We start from the raw sequence: 16,675 nt of genomic DNA, 5'->3' as shown, positions 1-16,675 counted from the left end.
CCCAATTTCATAAAAACAAATACTGCTATATATAAAGTCACAGATTAACCCCAATAGAGAAGTGGTGGATAACTTGAATACCCACTCCTCACTAATAGACAAGCTACCAAAAAACTACATAAACAGAAACATTGGACTTAAATTACATAATAGATCAAATGAACTTAACAAATATCTACAGAATATTCTATTAACACATTCTTCTCAGCCTCCCATGAAGCAGTCTCTAAAATAGATCATATATTAGCAGTATAGGAAATTTTAAATAACTCTGTATTCTATCTGACTATAGTAGAATAAAACTGGGCATCAAGAGCAAAAGAAATCACAGAGAATTCAAAAATTCATGGAGATTAAATAGCACACTATTGGATGATGGATGGGCTACTGAAAAAGTCAGAATGAAATAAAAATATTTCTAGAATTTAAATAAAATTAAGATACAACATACAAAAGCCTACAGGTTATAATGAAAAAAAAATTTCAAAACTGTAACTTCCTACATAACTTAATGGGGTGCCTTAAGGCTTTGGAAAAATAAGAACAAATCAACCTCAAAATTAGAAGACTTAAAGAAATAAAAATCATGGCAGAAAATAATTAAATAAAAATGAAAATAAACATTATAAAGAATCTAGGAAACAAAGAGTTGTTCTGCATTTATTTAGTTAGTTTGTTAATTAGTTAGATAGATAGTGTGGATGTGTTTGTGTGTGTGTGCCACACACATCTGTAGAGGTCAGAGGACATCTCTTGGAATTCAGTTTGCTCCTGCCATTCTGTGAGATCTGGGGATTGAATTCAACTGAACAGGCCTCCATACAAGAACCTCTACCTACTGAGCCATTTCACTGGCCCAAGAGTTAGTTCTTTGAAAGGATAAACAGGATTGACAAACCCTTAGCCAAACCAAGAGAAAAAGAGAGAAGACCCAAATTATTGAAATTAGTGATAAAAATGGAGACATTACAACAGATATCAATGTACCAATGAAATTCATGAAATCATAAAGATATACTTTAAAAACTTATGTTCTCCCAGGCATGGTGGCACATGACTTTAATCCCAGCACTCAGGAGGCAGAGGCAGGCAGATCTCTGTGAGTACGAGGCCAGCCTGGTCTACATAGTGAGTTCCAGGCCAGCTGGGACTACTGGGAGAACCTGTCTCAAAAAAAAAAAAAAAAAAAAAAAAAACCTCAACAACTTATGTTCCACTAAATTAGAAAATAAAACAAATGGATGAATTTATAGAAGCATAAAACCTACTGAAGTTAAACCAACGTGAGTTAAATAATTTAAACAGATCTATAACAAACATCGAGATTTGAAGCAATAATTAAAACTTGCTCAACTAAAAAAAGCCCAAGTCTAGATGGTGTCACTGCAGAATTCTACCAGGTCTTAAAGAAGAACTAATGTCAATGCTTCCCAAGTTATTCCATAAACTATAAAATGAAAGGACATTTATAAGTTCATTATGAAGTCAGTATCACCCTGATACCAAAACCACAGAATGACAAAATAGAAAATTACAGATCAATCTCCTTGATAAACATAGATCTAAAATTATCAACAAAATACTTGGAAACAGAATCGAAGAACGTATCAAAAACATCCTTCACCATGATCACATTGGCTTTATTCCAGAGATACATAAATGATTCAACATGTGGAAATGGCACTTGACAAAAATCCAATATATTTTCATGATTATAAACTCCTGAAGAGAATAGAAGGAATATATCTCAGTGCAGTAAAGGCTATATATGGCACACTTACGGTCAACAGCATGCTAAATAGAGAAAAACTCAAATAATTTCCATTAAAATCAGCACAAGATAAGATGGTTCACTCTCTCCACTCCTTTTCAACATAATGTTTGAAATCATAGCTAGAGCAATAAGACAAGAGAAGGAAATAAAATTGATGCAATTGAAAAAGGAAGTCAAAATATCCTTATCTGCTAATATTGTTCTCTATATAGAAGACCCTAAAATCTCCACCAGAAGACCCTTAGTGCTGATAAGTTCAGTAAAGCGGCAGTCTACAAAAGCAGCATACAAAAATCAGCAGCTTTCCTACATAGCAATAAAAAACATACTAAGAAAGAAATCAGGGAAATAATTCCATTCACAATAGTCTGAAATAAATACATTGGAATAAACTTAACCAAGGAAGTAAAAGACTTCTACAGTGAAATGCTTAAAACACTGAAGGGGGGGCAGGCGTTGTGGTGCACACTTTTAATCCCAGCACCCGGGAGGCAGAGGCAGATCTCTGTGAGTTTGAGGCTGGTCTGGTCTACAGAGCAAGTTCCAGGCCAGCTGGGGTTACAGGGAGATCCTGCCTCAAAAAGACCAAAAAATAAATAAATAAATAAAAACACTGAAGGAGGATGTTGAGGAAGACATTACCTATTAATATTATAAAAACAGTTGTTCCAAATAGCAATGTACACATTCAACGAAATCTCCACCAAAATGATAAAAGAAGAAAAAAGTCATAAAATTCATATAGAAGCACAAAAAACCTCATATAATCAAAGCAATCCTAAGTAGAAAGTATAATGCTGGTGGTATTACCATGCTTAATTTCAAGTTATACTACAGAGTCATAGTAACAAAAACAGCATGGTAATGGCACAAAAATAGAATCACAGGTTAATGGACTAGAACAAAGGACAAAAATATAAACCACAGTCAACTGATTTTTACAAAGGTACCAAAAATAATGGAAGTAAAGCCTCTTTTTCACTCCAAAATGTAAGTTCTGTATTTCTTTCTGCCCCATTTGCTCTTTTTCTCTGTAGATCAGCAAAATATTCACCATTAATAGCCATGCCACTATTTCTATGTTAGGCTGTCTTGAAATTTCTTCTGACAGAGAAATTAGTCCACTGCTTTTCACCTTAGCCTCAGGCAAGTTTTTCAGCTGTGGGCAGAATCCAGCAGACTCTTTGCTAAAATATCACAATTGTTGCATAAGTCCTTATTTCCCTCTGGAACTACATTGTTCTCAGCGCTGTTTTGTTTCAGGCACCTACCAGAATGGCTGTTAAGCTCTGTTTACAGCAATCAACTGTTTTTCTAGCCCAAACTTCCAAAGTCTTCCATATTCTTCTAAAACCCCACATGGTCAGGTTTTTCATAGTTAACACCCTACTCCTGGTAACAATTACTGCATTAGTTACTTTTCTATTGCTGTTCCTAGCACCCACATGGCAGCTAAGATCCAGCACCTTCTTCTGGACTCTGTGAGCATTGCATGCACATGGTGTACTGACATTAATGCAAGCAAAACACTCATACACATAAAATAAAAATAAATAAAATTTCAAAATAATAATACCTGCTGGGCATCATGGTACATACCTTTAATCCTAACACTCAGGATGCAGAGACAGGTGGATCTCTGTGAGTTCAAGGCCAGCCTGGTCTACATAGTGAGTTCAGGCCAGCTAGTGGTACAGAGTGATCTTTCTCAAAAAGACTAAATAAATAAATAAATAAATAAATAATAAATAAATAAAATCATTTGTAATAGCATAAATATCAGTTTTCTAAAAATACACCTGATAAACCTGTATAAGACTTCAATACCTACATAAACTACAAAAGATTAGCGAGGGAACAATTAACAGATTTACATAATCAATATGTCATGTTATGTACTGGGGGGAAAAAATCTGCTTTTGTGAAATGTCCGAGTCTTTTGTCCAATTTTTACTGTTGTTTTCTAAAATTTATTATCATTATTTCATGAGCCATTAAACTCAATAAACTCAGTCATCACTGAGAAAATAAACTAAAACCACAGTACAATAATGTATAGTACTCATCATAATGACTAAAATGTTTTTTAAAAATGATAAACGTTGGCAAGGATGCAGAATGACGAATTCTCAGAAGTTGTTTAACAGGCATGAAAAACGGTACACACACTTAGAAAGGCTATTTGGCAATTTATCTTAAGTTTCATGCATACATCTGTTCTGACCTGGTTCAGACTAGATGTATGGTTAACTTTACACAACTTCCACATACTCTTTTCCAATAAAAATGAAAACAGGTGCCAAAGTAAACATCACATAGAAATCTACAAGAATCTTCTTAGCATCCTTAATTCATAATAGCCTAAAACTAGAAACATCCCAATGCCCAACAGCAGGACAGTACCCAACAGACTTTGGTAGATAAAATATCACGAGCCTCAAAAAGGAATGAACTGGGCTGGGGAAATGGCTCAGCACTTAAAGTGCTTGTGGTGCAAGGATGACAACAGGATCTTGGAACTCCTACCTACAATTCCAATTCTGTGAAGTGGAGATGGGATCCCCAGAGAAAACTGGATTGCTAGAGGAGTCACACCAATGAACTCTGGGTTTAATTGAGACATTTACTTTTTTAAGGTGGGGAGTAATGGAGAATGATTCCCATGTCACCTTCAAGCTTCTGTAAACTTTCACACATGTGGGTGGGCAATTGCATATACATGTGAACACACATACATGAATACACCCACATACATGCACATGAGTGAGAGAGAAAAAAATGAACTACTAATACATATCACAACATAATGGATCTCAATAGCATTTTATTAACCAAATAAACCAGATATAAAAATGCTGTCTATGTTTCTGTTTATATATAATCCGAGAACAAGTAAAGCTAACCTATGGTGATAAAAATCAGAAAGTGGTTGCTTCAAACAGTAGGGGAATTTCTTAGAAAAAGGCACAAGAGCAGGGTGTGGTGGTGCACATCTTTAATCCCAGTACTCAGGAGGCAGAAGCAGGTGCAGCTCTGTGAAATTGAGGCCAGCCTGCTCTACATAGCAAGTTCCAAGTTCCAGGTCATCTGGAACTAGAGGGAGAACTTGTCTCAAAAAAAAAAGAAAAAGAAGGAAGGGAGGAAGGAAGGAAGGAAGGAAGGAAGGAAGGAAGGAAGGAAGGAAGGAAGGAAGGAAGGAAGGAAAAAAAGGCATAAGAAATTCTGATAATATTCTAGATTTTGAGTCAGATAATTATATTTACAAAATAGGTAATTCTTTTTAAAATAGTATCTTTTTAAAATTTATGTTTACTTCATGTGTATGAGTGTTTTGTCTGCATGTGTGTTAAGTACACTCGTACCCACAATGCCCACAAAGGCCAGAAGAGGGCGTCAGCTCCCCTAGTACTGGAGTTAAGAACGATTGTTAGCCACCATGTGGGTGCTGGGAACCAAACCCAAGTCTTCTAGAAGAGCAGCTAGTGATCTTAATTACCCAGCCATCTCTCTAACCCCAGAATACACAATTCTCAAGATTCATTCATTGTACACCTAAACTCTGTGCATTTTGATGCATTTTTGTTATGTTTGAGCTGTGCCTTAATTTAAAAATGATTGTCAATTTTAAAAATCAAGTGAAAGAAACTCAACAGATACATCAGTTACTTGCAATTAAACAAACTTATTTGAATCCTGATTCTAGCAAACTGAAAAAAAAAGGGGGAGGGGCAGGGAAATCTGAACCCTGCTAGGAAATTAAAGAATTCACATCAACACTGAGGATACAATAATGGCACTATTATCTTTAAAAAGGAGGCTTACCGAAATACAGATGAAATTATGTAATGTTTCAAATTTATAGCAAAGCAATCTACTAGTGACAATGGAAATGAATTAAATTTGACTATGAGTTGATAGTTACTAATACACAGTGGTGGGTGTATTAAGGTTCAATGCACTGTTCTCTGTATGTTAATATTTGTTTGAAGCTTTATGTAACAAAAGAAAACAAAGCTTATAGAGAACTTGGAAGATATTAAGTTCCAATTCATTTAAACAAGTTTTATTAGCATCTGCTGTACTGTGATTATACCTGTGTCTACTATCCTGGGTACAGTAAACACATAATTGATATTCTAATCATCAAAATGTGATCTCTGGCTCTAATTAACTAAAAAGTGCTTCCAACTTGAAAGGAAAAAAAATCTTTGATTTTGTCACAGATTAAAGTCAGGGCTCAGATTATTTCCAGAACTGCACTTTAAAACACTAACATCTTTAGTTATATTTAAAATCAACAGGTAACTTATAAAGTGCATAACTCAGTTCTTAACATTTGAAATGACCCATTCCTGTGTTCAGTGATATTGACATAATCATGAGTAACATGCAAATGTCAGGAGCATATTACAAAATGGAGCTCTTCTTTGTAATGATACTGTCATAATTTATAAACCTAGGTAATAGTTACAATCGTACCTATGTTAAAAATTAAGAAAACAGAGCGTGGAGTTATTGGGTTTTCTCTGTATTGTATTTACTCCAGGAATTGCACCATATCCTTAGCCATCACAGAGTCCACTTGTCCATTCTACAAGGATGTTTTAGAGATAAATTCACTCACTTCCAACTGGTAAGAATTCAAAGGACACAGTTTTCCCATAACCTTTGAAGGTATGACTATCACAAATCTTTGCCTCAATAAGCTACCTCAGTTTCTCTTCATCTGCAAATATCAAAACCACAACACTGGGGACGGCATACACAAGGCCTGAGAAAGCCCAAGTCAAACAAAAACTGAGCATCGACAGGGAAGGAGGGCAGGAAGTCCCAGCTCTAGCCAAGGATATATTGGCAAGTGATAGCTGCCGGGAGAGGGAGAGTCGGTTTTCTTTTTAAGGGTCTTACCCTGGGCAAGTCAGCCAGGCTCTAGGGAACAGACTCATACTCAACAGCATTTGGGGAACACAAATTAAACCTGATAGGCATTTAAAAACAATAGCCAGGAGTGGTGGCGCACGCCTTTAATTCTACCACTTGGGAGGCAGAGGTAGGTGATCTCTGTGAGTCTGAGGTCAGCCTGATCTATGTAGTGAGTTCCAGGCCAGCAGGGACTACAAGGAGAATCTGTCTTAAAAAGACAAAAAAATAGTAATAATAATAATAATAATAATAATAATAATGGGGTCTGGAGAGATGGCTCAGTGGTTAAGAGCATGGGCTGCTCTTCCAGAGGACCCGTGTTAACTCCAGTTCCATAGGATCTGACACCTTCTTCTGGCCTCCATGGGCTCTGCATGACATGGTTGCACTTGCATATATGCCAGCAAAACACTCATACGTGTAAAATAAAAATTAATTAATATTTAAAAATAATAAAAACAATAATAGAGGAGCAAAGCATGGTGGTACATATCTTTAATCCCAGCACTCTGGAGGCAGAGGCAGGCAGATGTCTATGAGATCAGGGTCAGTCTGGTCTCTATAGCAAGTTTCAGATCAGTTGCAAGAGACAGTGTCTCCAAAATGAAAAAAACAAAACAGCAACAACAAAATAATAATAATAAGAGGACATGGAGTGGGGAGTAATGAGGGGGGATGGTGATGGGATCTGAATATGATCAAAATACATTCTACGAAATTTTCAAAGAATGAATAAAAATATTTTTTAAAAACAAGCAAAAAATGAATATAAGCTATTTGTTAATTGAAGTTTTTTATAAACACAACATTCACAGAGCAACCTGATAGTTCAAATCACGCAGCTACATTGCTTTTCACCATGGACCCTATTAGAAGTGGGAGAAGAAAGGACAGATTTTATGATGGATCTGAGCACAGAAACCTCTCAGGAAAGGACTCTAGGTAACTGGAGACCTAAGGGAGTACAATTGCTCAGACTATAGCGAGTAAGGGCATCGGCTCTGAAGGAACAGCGAATGCTGGTGGATATACCCCAGAGGAGCAACCACCATCAACCTACCACATCCCCAGTGAAGTCTGTCCTATTAGCCTTCAAACATTTTGGAGCTATCTATTCAAAACTCTAAAGAAGGTAGTATAAACATTAAGCCCCCACTCCGCCCCCCATAAAGCTGATGTGGTCTACTGGAAGTATTTTTCCACTCATCTACCTCCCCAAGGAGAGACTAAGGCTTAATGAAAATGAGCCCCATACTGTGAGCTACATGATTGACACTTTAAATGTACCTTGATTCAAAGCCAGGGCAGGGGCGTAAATAACAATTCCAGTATACAGAATCTACGGGGGGGAAAGAAAGCCAAATGAATTATATGAAGTATAAAATTAGTGAGTTACATATGTGATTTAAGAAATGAAATGTTGACCTTTTCCTATAAAATCAATTATGAATTAAAATATCAGTCTCAATACATTTAATCAATTATTTGTAACTTGAAAATATTATTCAAATAAAGTTGATTTTTTTATTTTCAGCTTGCAATGTGGTCAAACGTCATAACAACCTTTTGGAAGATATTTTTGTAAAAATATGGTTATAAAAATTTTCATTGATCATAAGTTCATGCTTAAGCTCAATTTTCCAAGATTTAAAATAATTAAAAACAAAGAAAGAATAAGAGTTTGGTTCCTTGATTATATGTCTTCAAATATTGCTAATCACCACTTTTTTTCCAGTGCTAAAAATAGAACCTAGAGCCTTGCTCATCCAGACAAGCAGTGTACAGCTGAGCTACAACTCCACCACTCCAATAATTAATTTTTTTCAAAGTAAAAAAATTTTAAGCTGGCTCTTATAAGTTTATATTTTCACTAATTAGACAAAAATATAGGGCCCGACATGGTGGTGCACGCCTTTAATCCCAGCACTCTGAAGGCAGATGTAGGCAGATCTCTGCGTGTTCAAGGCCAGCCTGGCCTACACAGCAAGTTTCAGGCCAGCCAAGACTATAGAGTAGATCCTGTCTCAAAAGAAAAGTAAATTTTCACTAAAAAAAAAAAATCCTGAAAGACTTCAAAAATTATAATCTATCATTTTATGCAATTATTTTCCACTTGCATACTCAACAAATATTTATCTTGAGTACAGCAGTTAAGTAAGAACAAAGATCCAATCTGTTTCTCAAAATACCAGTTACACTGCATTACACCTTTCAAATATATGCTACAGCGGCTTATTCTAAGAACACTCCATAAGACCATATCACAATAAAAACATATTAGTTGAATGTGTGATTATCCTGCACGAATAGATACATGGAAGCAAGTCCTTCTAATGGGACACGCTAAAGCTTCCCTCTTTTTTGAGAAAAAAAAAAAAAGATGAACTAGCTTTCTGCAGTCATTATTCTATCCAAATTGAAGATTCCAAACATGACAGGTTGCCTCCCCTTCACTTCTTGCCGATGTAGACATTTTAAACACAAATCCACAGAGGGCCTGGACAGTTAATAAAAAGCAAGCTACCAGCTTTAGTTGTGTCAGAATCTCTACCAGACCCCAAAGCTAACTTCCTTTCATAACACAAGTGTTAAGGCCTGACAAACTCAAATTTCACAATTTGCAAAGATCATAAAATGAAACTAAGTTAAATAATTTATAAGGCGTTCTGCCCTTTGTCTTGCTGGAACAAATGCTTCAGGAGCTTTTGACTGGAGAAATGCAATCGTCATTAAGAATGAGTATGAAACCTAACCCTAACCCTAACCCCTTACTCAATCTCCATTACCAAACCCAGCCCTAAAATGTTCAGAGGGTGAAAGAAAGATGTCTATAAATGACATGATAATGATCATGAAAACCCTCCAGAGGCCTCCTGAGGAACAGAAAATGTTCTCAGTCACTGGCCACTTGTAAACCTTTGCCTTCCATTTCTCTTCATTAATAGGTCTATAGTTGCATATTTTTGAGTTATTGGATTGTGTATTTGTCTTTAGAAACTCTTCTGGAACTCATGATCCTGTTTTACACTAAATGGACTGCTTCAATTGGGCCTAACAGTTCAAGTGTTTAAAAAACACTTTTTTTTTTTTTTTTTTTTTTTTTGTCTTTTTGAGACAGGGTCGTATGCTTTCAAACACAGCTGTTTCCTAAAGTCTTTCAGTCAGGTTTTTTTCATATCCATTACTCAACATGTTGCAAAAAGATGAAACCTCGAGCTTGTTTTCCTTTTGTTAGAATTTGTACTGTCAGTCACCACAGTTCCTTCAAAGGTTTCAGTCATCTAATAACGTCCCTACTGCCTGTCAGCTCTCTTGGGGAAAGGAGGGTGTCGAAAGGACATTTTCCTAAAGCAATATATCTGTTGCTTGACCAATGTAGCATTTAACTTCACTTAAACAATTCTGTTTTTCCCAGAGGTAACAAATTTGTGGAAACACAGTTTGATGAGCTTCAGATTTAATACTATGGGATGACAAGTGGGCTTTTTTTTTTTTCATGTCTTTGTATTTCCATCATTTCCTCTTTATCTTTCATGTAGTTCCCAAACAAGACTCACCCAGATTCCATGAATAAAAATATTTTAAAGGACAAAAGATAAAGTAAATTAATGGAGAGATACTTACTGTTTGAACAATGAAGAGGATAGTACCACACAGACGAATGTATCTGTTAAATCGAAGTTCTAAATACTGTTGCCAAAAAAGGAAAAAGAGTTATGTGAGAATCTTCTGGACACTTTTTAAAAACTCAACATCTTAAGAAATAAAAGATTAGGAATGTAAAGGAGCTTCGTAACTTATTTGCATTCTGTATTTTCATTTTACTATGATTTTTATTAATACGTGGTAGAATTGATGCTTTAGAGTACAATGCAATGACTTTTAACACAGAAAGATTTGTTTAATCCTTATCACAATCAGTACACAAAAACACCTTCATGCTGCCTCTATCAATCACCAATCTGTTCTTCGTACCTAATCTGAACTGGAAAGATTGAAAAAAATCAATACATAAATAGAATTATATTCTACTTTTTAAAAAATACTAAACAATGCTGGGGCTATAGAGATGGCTCAGTGGTTAAGAGCACTGGCTGCTCTTGCAGAAGACCTGGGTTTGAATTCCAGTACACACATGGTGGCTAACAATCATCCATAACTCCAGTTCCATGAAATTCGACTCCCTCTTCTGTCCTCTGTGGGCACTGCAAGACATGCAGGCAATACACTCATACACACACACACACACACACACACACACACACACACACACACACAAATAAATAGATAGATTAGATAAAAAAATAAATTAGAATAAACAGTGTAGGCCAAGTGTGATGGCACACACCTTTAATTCTAGCACTTCGGAGGCAGAGACAGGTAGATCTCTCTGAGTTTGAGGCCAGCCTAGTTTATATAGTGAGTACTGGGCCTGTAGTGAGTGTGAGCCTGTCTCAAAAAAAAAAAAAAAAGCAAACAAACAAAAACTATTGTTTCTTTCCTTCTTTTGGTAACCACTCTACATTTCCTTATTTCCTTTGATTCACTTGAGTAATCAACCTTTTCCTATTTCAGTGAATTGTGGTGAACTATACAACAGATGCTCTGCTTCTCCTGAGCAAGAGGAAATCACATGACCCCTGTATAGCCAATGACTTTTTCTTCCCAATGGATGCTACAAAGACAGAAAGGGCTGGTCCAGAGCCCAGACTGATCCTGACAGGGGAAACTAAAGAAACTACCCCAACTTTGTTGCCACTTGCTGCTTGCTTGGCTCTTCATGCTATTCTGTAAACTATCCTTATGTATTATCATTGGATCCTCTCTAAAATTTTGCAAAACAAAAAAAGAGAGAAAGAAATACAGCTATGATTCTCATTTTAGAGATAAGGAACCTGAGATTTGGAGAGCGATGGTCTGAAGCTCATGAGTCAGACATGGGGTTAGCCAGGGGCTGAAACTCTGCTGAAATTGTCTTGTATTGTGCTGGGTGTTTGTCACTCATCAGTCATTTTTGAAGGCCTTCTGGTCAGTGCTTCTACTTACTTATTGAGTCTTAAACTCGTGGTCAATTATTTACTTATTAATGTGGTTATATACATGGATTCTAGCATCAAAGGTTCCAAATTTGTGTCACAGCCCTGAATATAATTGTGTTATAAACTTGGTGTACTCTGAGCCCCAGTGTCCTCATCTCTAACATGGCTTATACATAGCACCTGCTTCACCCAGTTGTTGGGCGTAAAATGCATACAAGTGTACCAGATGTGTTTGTTGCGACTATGGAGCAAATATACTCAGAGGTATTTCCATCTGACTATTAGCTAATGCCAGTTTCTTTTCTCCTTCTCCTTCTCCTCCTCCTCCTGTTAGCCCTTCTACATGAAGTCCTGTTGACTTCTTTCTACATGGACTAATAATACTCAAGTTAAAGAATATCTTAGACTCTGAAATTCTGATTCTAACTGTGTAATATATTATATATTATACAACATAGGAAATAAACAGACCATATTATATGATACAGTAGATTTCAAGGAGAGTTGGGAAAATTGGCAGGGTCTTGGCTCTGAACAGAAGCTGACTTTACCCTCAGGAGACTGAGGCAGAAAGGTGGGGAATTCGCAGCCAAATGCAAGATGTTATGAAATTAATGGGAAAAAGAAATTAGCGGAATCCAAATCCATGGGCCTTGCAAATTGCATGTATCAAAATTATGTAAAGATATTTTGAAACACATTTTGGAGAAGGTTTTGAAAACTGGAAACAGGATAGTGTTGTTTTTGAAGAATCTTTAGTAAATTTATACCACCTATGAGTGGAAAAGAATTAAGAAAGGAATCTTTTGCCTTTTCTAGGTCCATGTATTGGAAAACAAACAAAACTTAAGAGACTATGGCAGAAGTAAGAATGCAGCAAGATGAACCAAATAATTTGAAATTTTTTACGTTTGTATATGTGCATGTATGTATGTATATTATTGTCCCAAATATCAACTAATTAATATGTTTAAGCTTACACAAAACCAACTGAAGACAGAGCTAACAGTCTGTCACTGTCAGCCATTGGTCCTTTACTAGAAATTAGAAGAAACAGCTGCGGACCTATCCAGAAACCCTAATCACTGTACAGTAGGCTTCAAAAACAGATCTATCATTTCCAAACAAAACTACAGAATAATGATAGGTTCCTGCAGTGAACTGAGTGTTTCATAGTCCTCAGAACTCAGAATAACTTAGAGACACTAAGACTTCAGTTGATACACAGTAACCAAAAAGTGGAAAAAAAAATAGAGCCTAAGTGACTCAGCACAACCCACAGTTTAGTCAGATGCAGAAAAATCCCAAAGAAACAATGTTATATTGGACTCCTGCAATAGATTTCCTGCCATTCTGTGGGTCTGGAGGTTGTTAAAATACTGAGCAGACCTAATTTTGACAGCAGTGATAGAGAGTAAAAATGTTTGTGGACAACCAAATTGAGCTACAGAAATACCAATATAGAGATAGTTCATATTAGAGCAAGGGTGACCAACACTCAGTGTTGTAGTATACATTCTGTGTAGGTGTCTCCACCTTACAGTACAAAGCAACAAAATATTCCCCTAAAAGCCTGTGCCATGACTGAGTTGACAGAGGCACAGCATACTGACTAACTTGTCTGTTCCTGGCTTCTTGACACCCCTAACTGTGGACACCCACAGAGTGCTTATAAGTTTATGGGTCCTTACTACCTCCTTGATTCTATCTGCACTGGCATAAACCCTGCTTAAGGTTATAAATCGACTCACCAAAGCCTTCAAAAGCAGCCAATAAGCTGCTCGCCATGTGATAGTATTACTTCACACTCTCTTAGCTTAGCTTACACCAAGCCTTTTCATCTGAAAAATAGGGTTCTGATGATACAAGAATTAGTTGAGTGTTGAGTCAGATAATATGTATAAAACATGCAGTCTGGGGCCCAGCATTTGTTAAGCATTCAATCAATGTTAACTTTTTGCCATTTTTAGCTGGAATCCTTGCTAACTTAGCTTCTATCACTAGAAACATGCAAGAAGTCCGTTTCTGGTTGAGTTAATGTCCTGGTCCTGAAGAGGCATGGGTCAGTGGTTATGACAGCAACATTCCCCTGGCAGGGCTAGAGTCTTCTTGACAGATTATTCAAACCCTTTGTAAGTTTTGGAGTTGATTAACTACATAGGCCAGAGCCCACAGACTTCAATGCTTGCGTATCCCACCTGGTAATGCACATGAATGGCAGTGCTGGAACATTCTTCACACCCACTAAGAAATCTGTTCTCTCTTAACACCCAGTGAGCAAGCACTCCCTTCCGTGCTGTTTATTCTCCATGTGCATTTTTTACAAAGACATAAATGTATATAGTGATTCTTCTACCATAAGAAAGTAACTGCAGCCATGAAAAGCCTCAGTATAGAAATTAATAAAGTGAAAGCAATGACTGCTTCCTGGAGTCCCTGTGGCCATAGCAGTGGTAGCCAAATTTGGCTCAGGCCAGTCACTTTCTCACCTCCCAGAAAACAAAACAAAACAAAACAAAACATAAATTCCTTTCTGCTCACAACTTGGGTGATGACTGAATTCTTCCAAGCACTGTCCAGAGTGGATGACAATGCAGTCTCAGGCGTGCCTTGCCCTGGATGGCATCACTGGAGCCTCAGAAGACTTTGCCACCAATGCCTGCTATGCCCTTCAAGACCTGTGCCCTGTACAAGCTGAACCAGCCACAATAGGAAACCACCATCTAGTGACCCTGGGCTTGACAGAAACAGGATATAAACTCCAGGACTGGCAGCCTGCCTCTGGTTAACAGTCTAGTAGAATAGAAGCTTGTCATGGTGCTCATGGGTCAGAGCCTGGGTGAAGGAGACCACCAAGGATGCTGTTTTCTATGGGGCACACACACACACACACACACACACACACAATCAGCTCTTTAAACTGAATAGAATATTCATCATCTTCACATACATCCAGAGAAACTCTCCAACAGATGAAACATAGTTTTCGTACAAGAGAGTCAGCAGAGAGGTTTAGGAACCTTGCTGACCAATTTTCCTAGTGAGCCCAAGCTAACTGCTCCCCATAATAGTTAAGCCCAGCACTTCTACAGCATTCACTCTGTGCTAGACTCTATCCTAAGTTGTAACACTTGCATCTTCTCATTTAATTCTCTCCACAACCAGATGATGTAGGCAGCACTGTTTTCTTTCTGAGATGAAGATATCCACACCAAAGGTTAATTAAATAAGTAGACCTAGGTCATCCAACTAGCAAGTGATAGAATCTGGTCTTAGGGCAAGTTCTGGGACAAGAGCTCCATCATCTTAACAACTTGGATGCCTGCCTCTGGTAGGAAAGGGTAGACAAATTCAGAAGAACCATTTCTTCAGAAGAGCTGAGGAGGTTGGAATGTCTTTACACACACAATAAGAGAGAAGAGAGAGAGAGAGAGAGAGAGAGAGAGAGAGAGAGAGAGAGAGAGAGAAATTTAAAGTTTAAAATCTTTCACTGGGCATCTAAGATGTTAAACTTAGAAAAGATCTTAGAGAGGACTAGTCCAATCCACTGCATTTGCTTTGGAACTGAGTTTAGAAAACTCAAGCCCAAAGTTTTATTCTTCTTAGAAAACACATGTTTCCCAAAAGGATGGGACTCAGTGATGCACCCATTAAGAGGGATTCCCATATTACAATAACAACTTGCCCCTAGAAAGCTCCTGAACACACACACACACACACACACACACACACACACACACACACCACCCCTTTACCTCGTAGGTGCTCGTGATCCCCAGCCTATAGAACACGGGGACGAAGACTTCCGCACTGATGACCACCACAAAGAAGTAGGTGATACCAAAGATGCTGAACATGGCCCCAAAACGGTAGACCTCAGCAGGGGTACCCAGGACGGTGACAGCTGACATGAAGCTGGCGGTGAGGGACAGCGCCACGGGCACGGCGGTCATGCTGCGGCCACCCATCAGGAAGTCCTTGGAGGTCTGCTGGCCGCCCCCAGCGAAGGCATAATAGATGCCGATGACGGCCGAGATGAGCAGCATGCCGGCGAACACCACGTAGTCCCACACCACGAAGTTGCCGAGGACCCGCGGCGCATCCATGGCTGCGTGGTGGCCCCGGCGCTGGCTTCTTTCTCCCAGCTGGTGCGGGCGGGCAGGGCGTCCTGAGATCAGGAGCCTCCTGCAGGTGTCAATCAATCTCCGTCAAAGTCTGAGCCCCCAGGCACCCGCTGCCAGTCGCCGACGTGCCCCCCACCGCCAGCTGCGCCCCTCACGGTCTAGGACTGAGCGGAGTCCGAGGCACTGAGCGCTCACCAGGTGCAGGACCGGGAGGGCAGGACTGTGGCGGTGGCACCTGTAACACCCGGGCGAAGGAGACCTGCAACCTCCTGCCGCGTCCAGCAAATCCACAGCGAGAGCTCAACGCTGATTTTATTGACAGCCGCAGGGACGCACCATTTAAATAGGCAGGTGATGGGTGGGGGTCGAAGTGCAATCGTCACGCTTTTAAGCTTAGCTTTCCAGTTCAACAGTCCAGGTTCTTGCTGAAGGTGTGCCTGAGTGTGAGGCTCATCATCACTTGACAGGTTAATGGGTGATGATGGGAGTGACAACCGCGGTGAGCTGAGATCACAGCACTTTAGGTGAGCGATTACGAAGACAGGGAAGGCTGAGCTGTGGATTGCCTGCGTTTTCCTTCAACAAACATTTCTGATCCCCTATAGTCTGTCTGACCCCCACTTTGACAGTCCGTGAATGATAGCTGCTATCCTCTTACTAATACCTCTGTTTAATGAGATTTAAGATGAAAAACAGGTATACTTGATGCCTTTTTTCATTAACTAGTGTAATTCTTACTGTTATCCTTAAGGTAGGAATTATCTGCATTTTTCAAAATGAGGAAAGGGAGGTGAAGTCATCAGGTATGGGGGCAC

General features: G+C 38.5%; 1 protein-coding gene across 1 annotated transcript in view; it reads right to left on the bottom strand.

Annotated features, from left to right (window-relative positions):
* The window catches only part of Slc5a8 (solute carrier family 5 member 8), a 47,947-nt gene extending 32,087 nt beyond the window's left edge, over positions 1 to 15,860 (bottom strand). The window contains exons 1-3 of the mRNA XM_008832627.2: positions 15,492 to 15,860; positions 10,322 to 10,387; positions 7,985 to 8,036 (exon numbers count right to left, since the gene is read on the bottom strand). Of these exons, the coding sequence (XP_008830849.1) occupies positions 7,985 to 8,036; positions 10,322 to 10,387; positions 15,492 to 15,842 (469 nt within the window). The 5' untranslated portion in view covers positions 15,843 to 15,860. The remainder of the gene's footprint in view (positions 1 to 7,984; positions 8,037 to 10,321; positions 10,388 to 15,491) is intronic.
* Between the last annotated feature and the right edge of the window lie 815 nt (positions 15,861 to 16,675).

The sequence above is a fragment of the Nannospalax galili genome, unplaced genomic scaffold, assembly GCF_000622305.1.
Source record: "Nannospalax galili isolate Female #2095 unplaced genomic scaffold, S.galili_v1.0 scaffold415, whole genome shotgun sequence".
Taxonomy (NCBI): domain Eukaryota; kingdom Metazoa; phylum Chordata; class Mammalia; order Rodentia; family Spalacidae; genus Nannospalax; species Nannospalax galili.
Note: the sequence above shows the minus strand (reverse complement) of the source record. Positions and strands in the feature narration are given on the sequence as shown.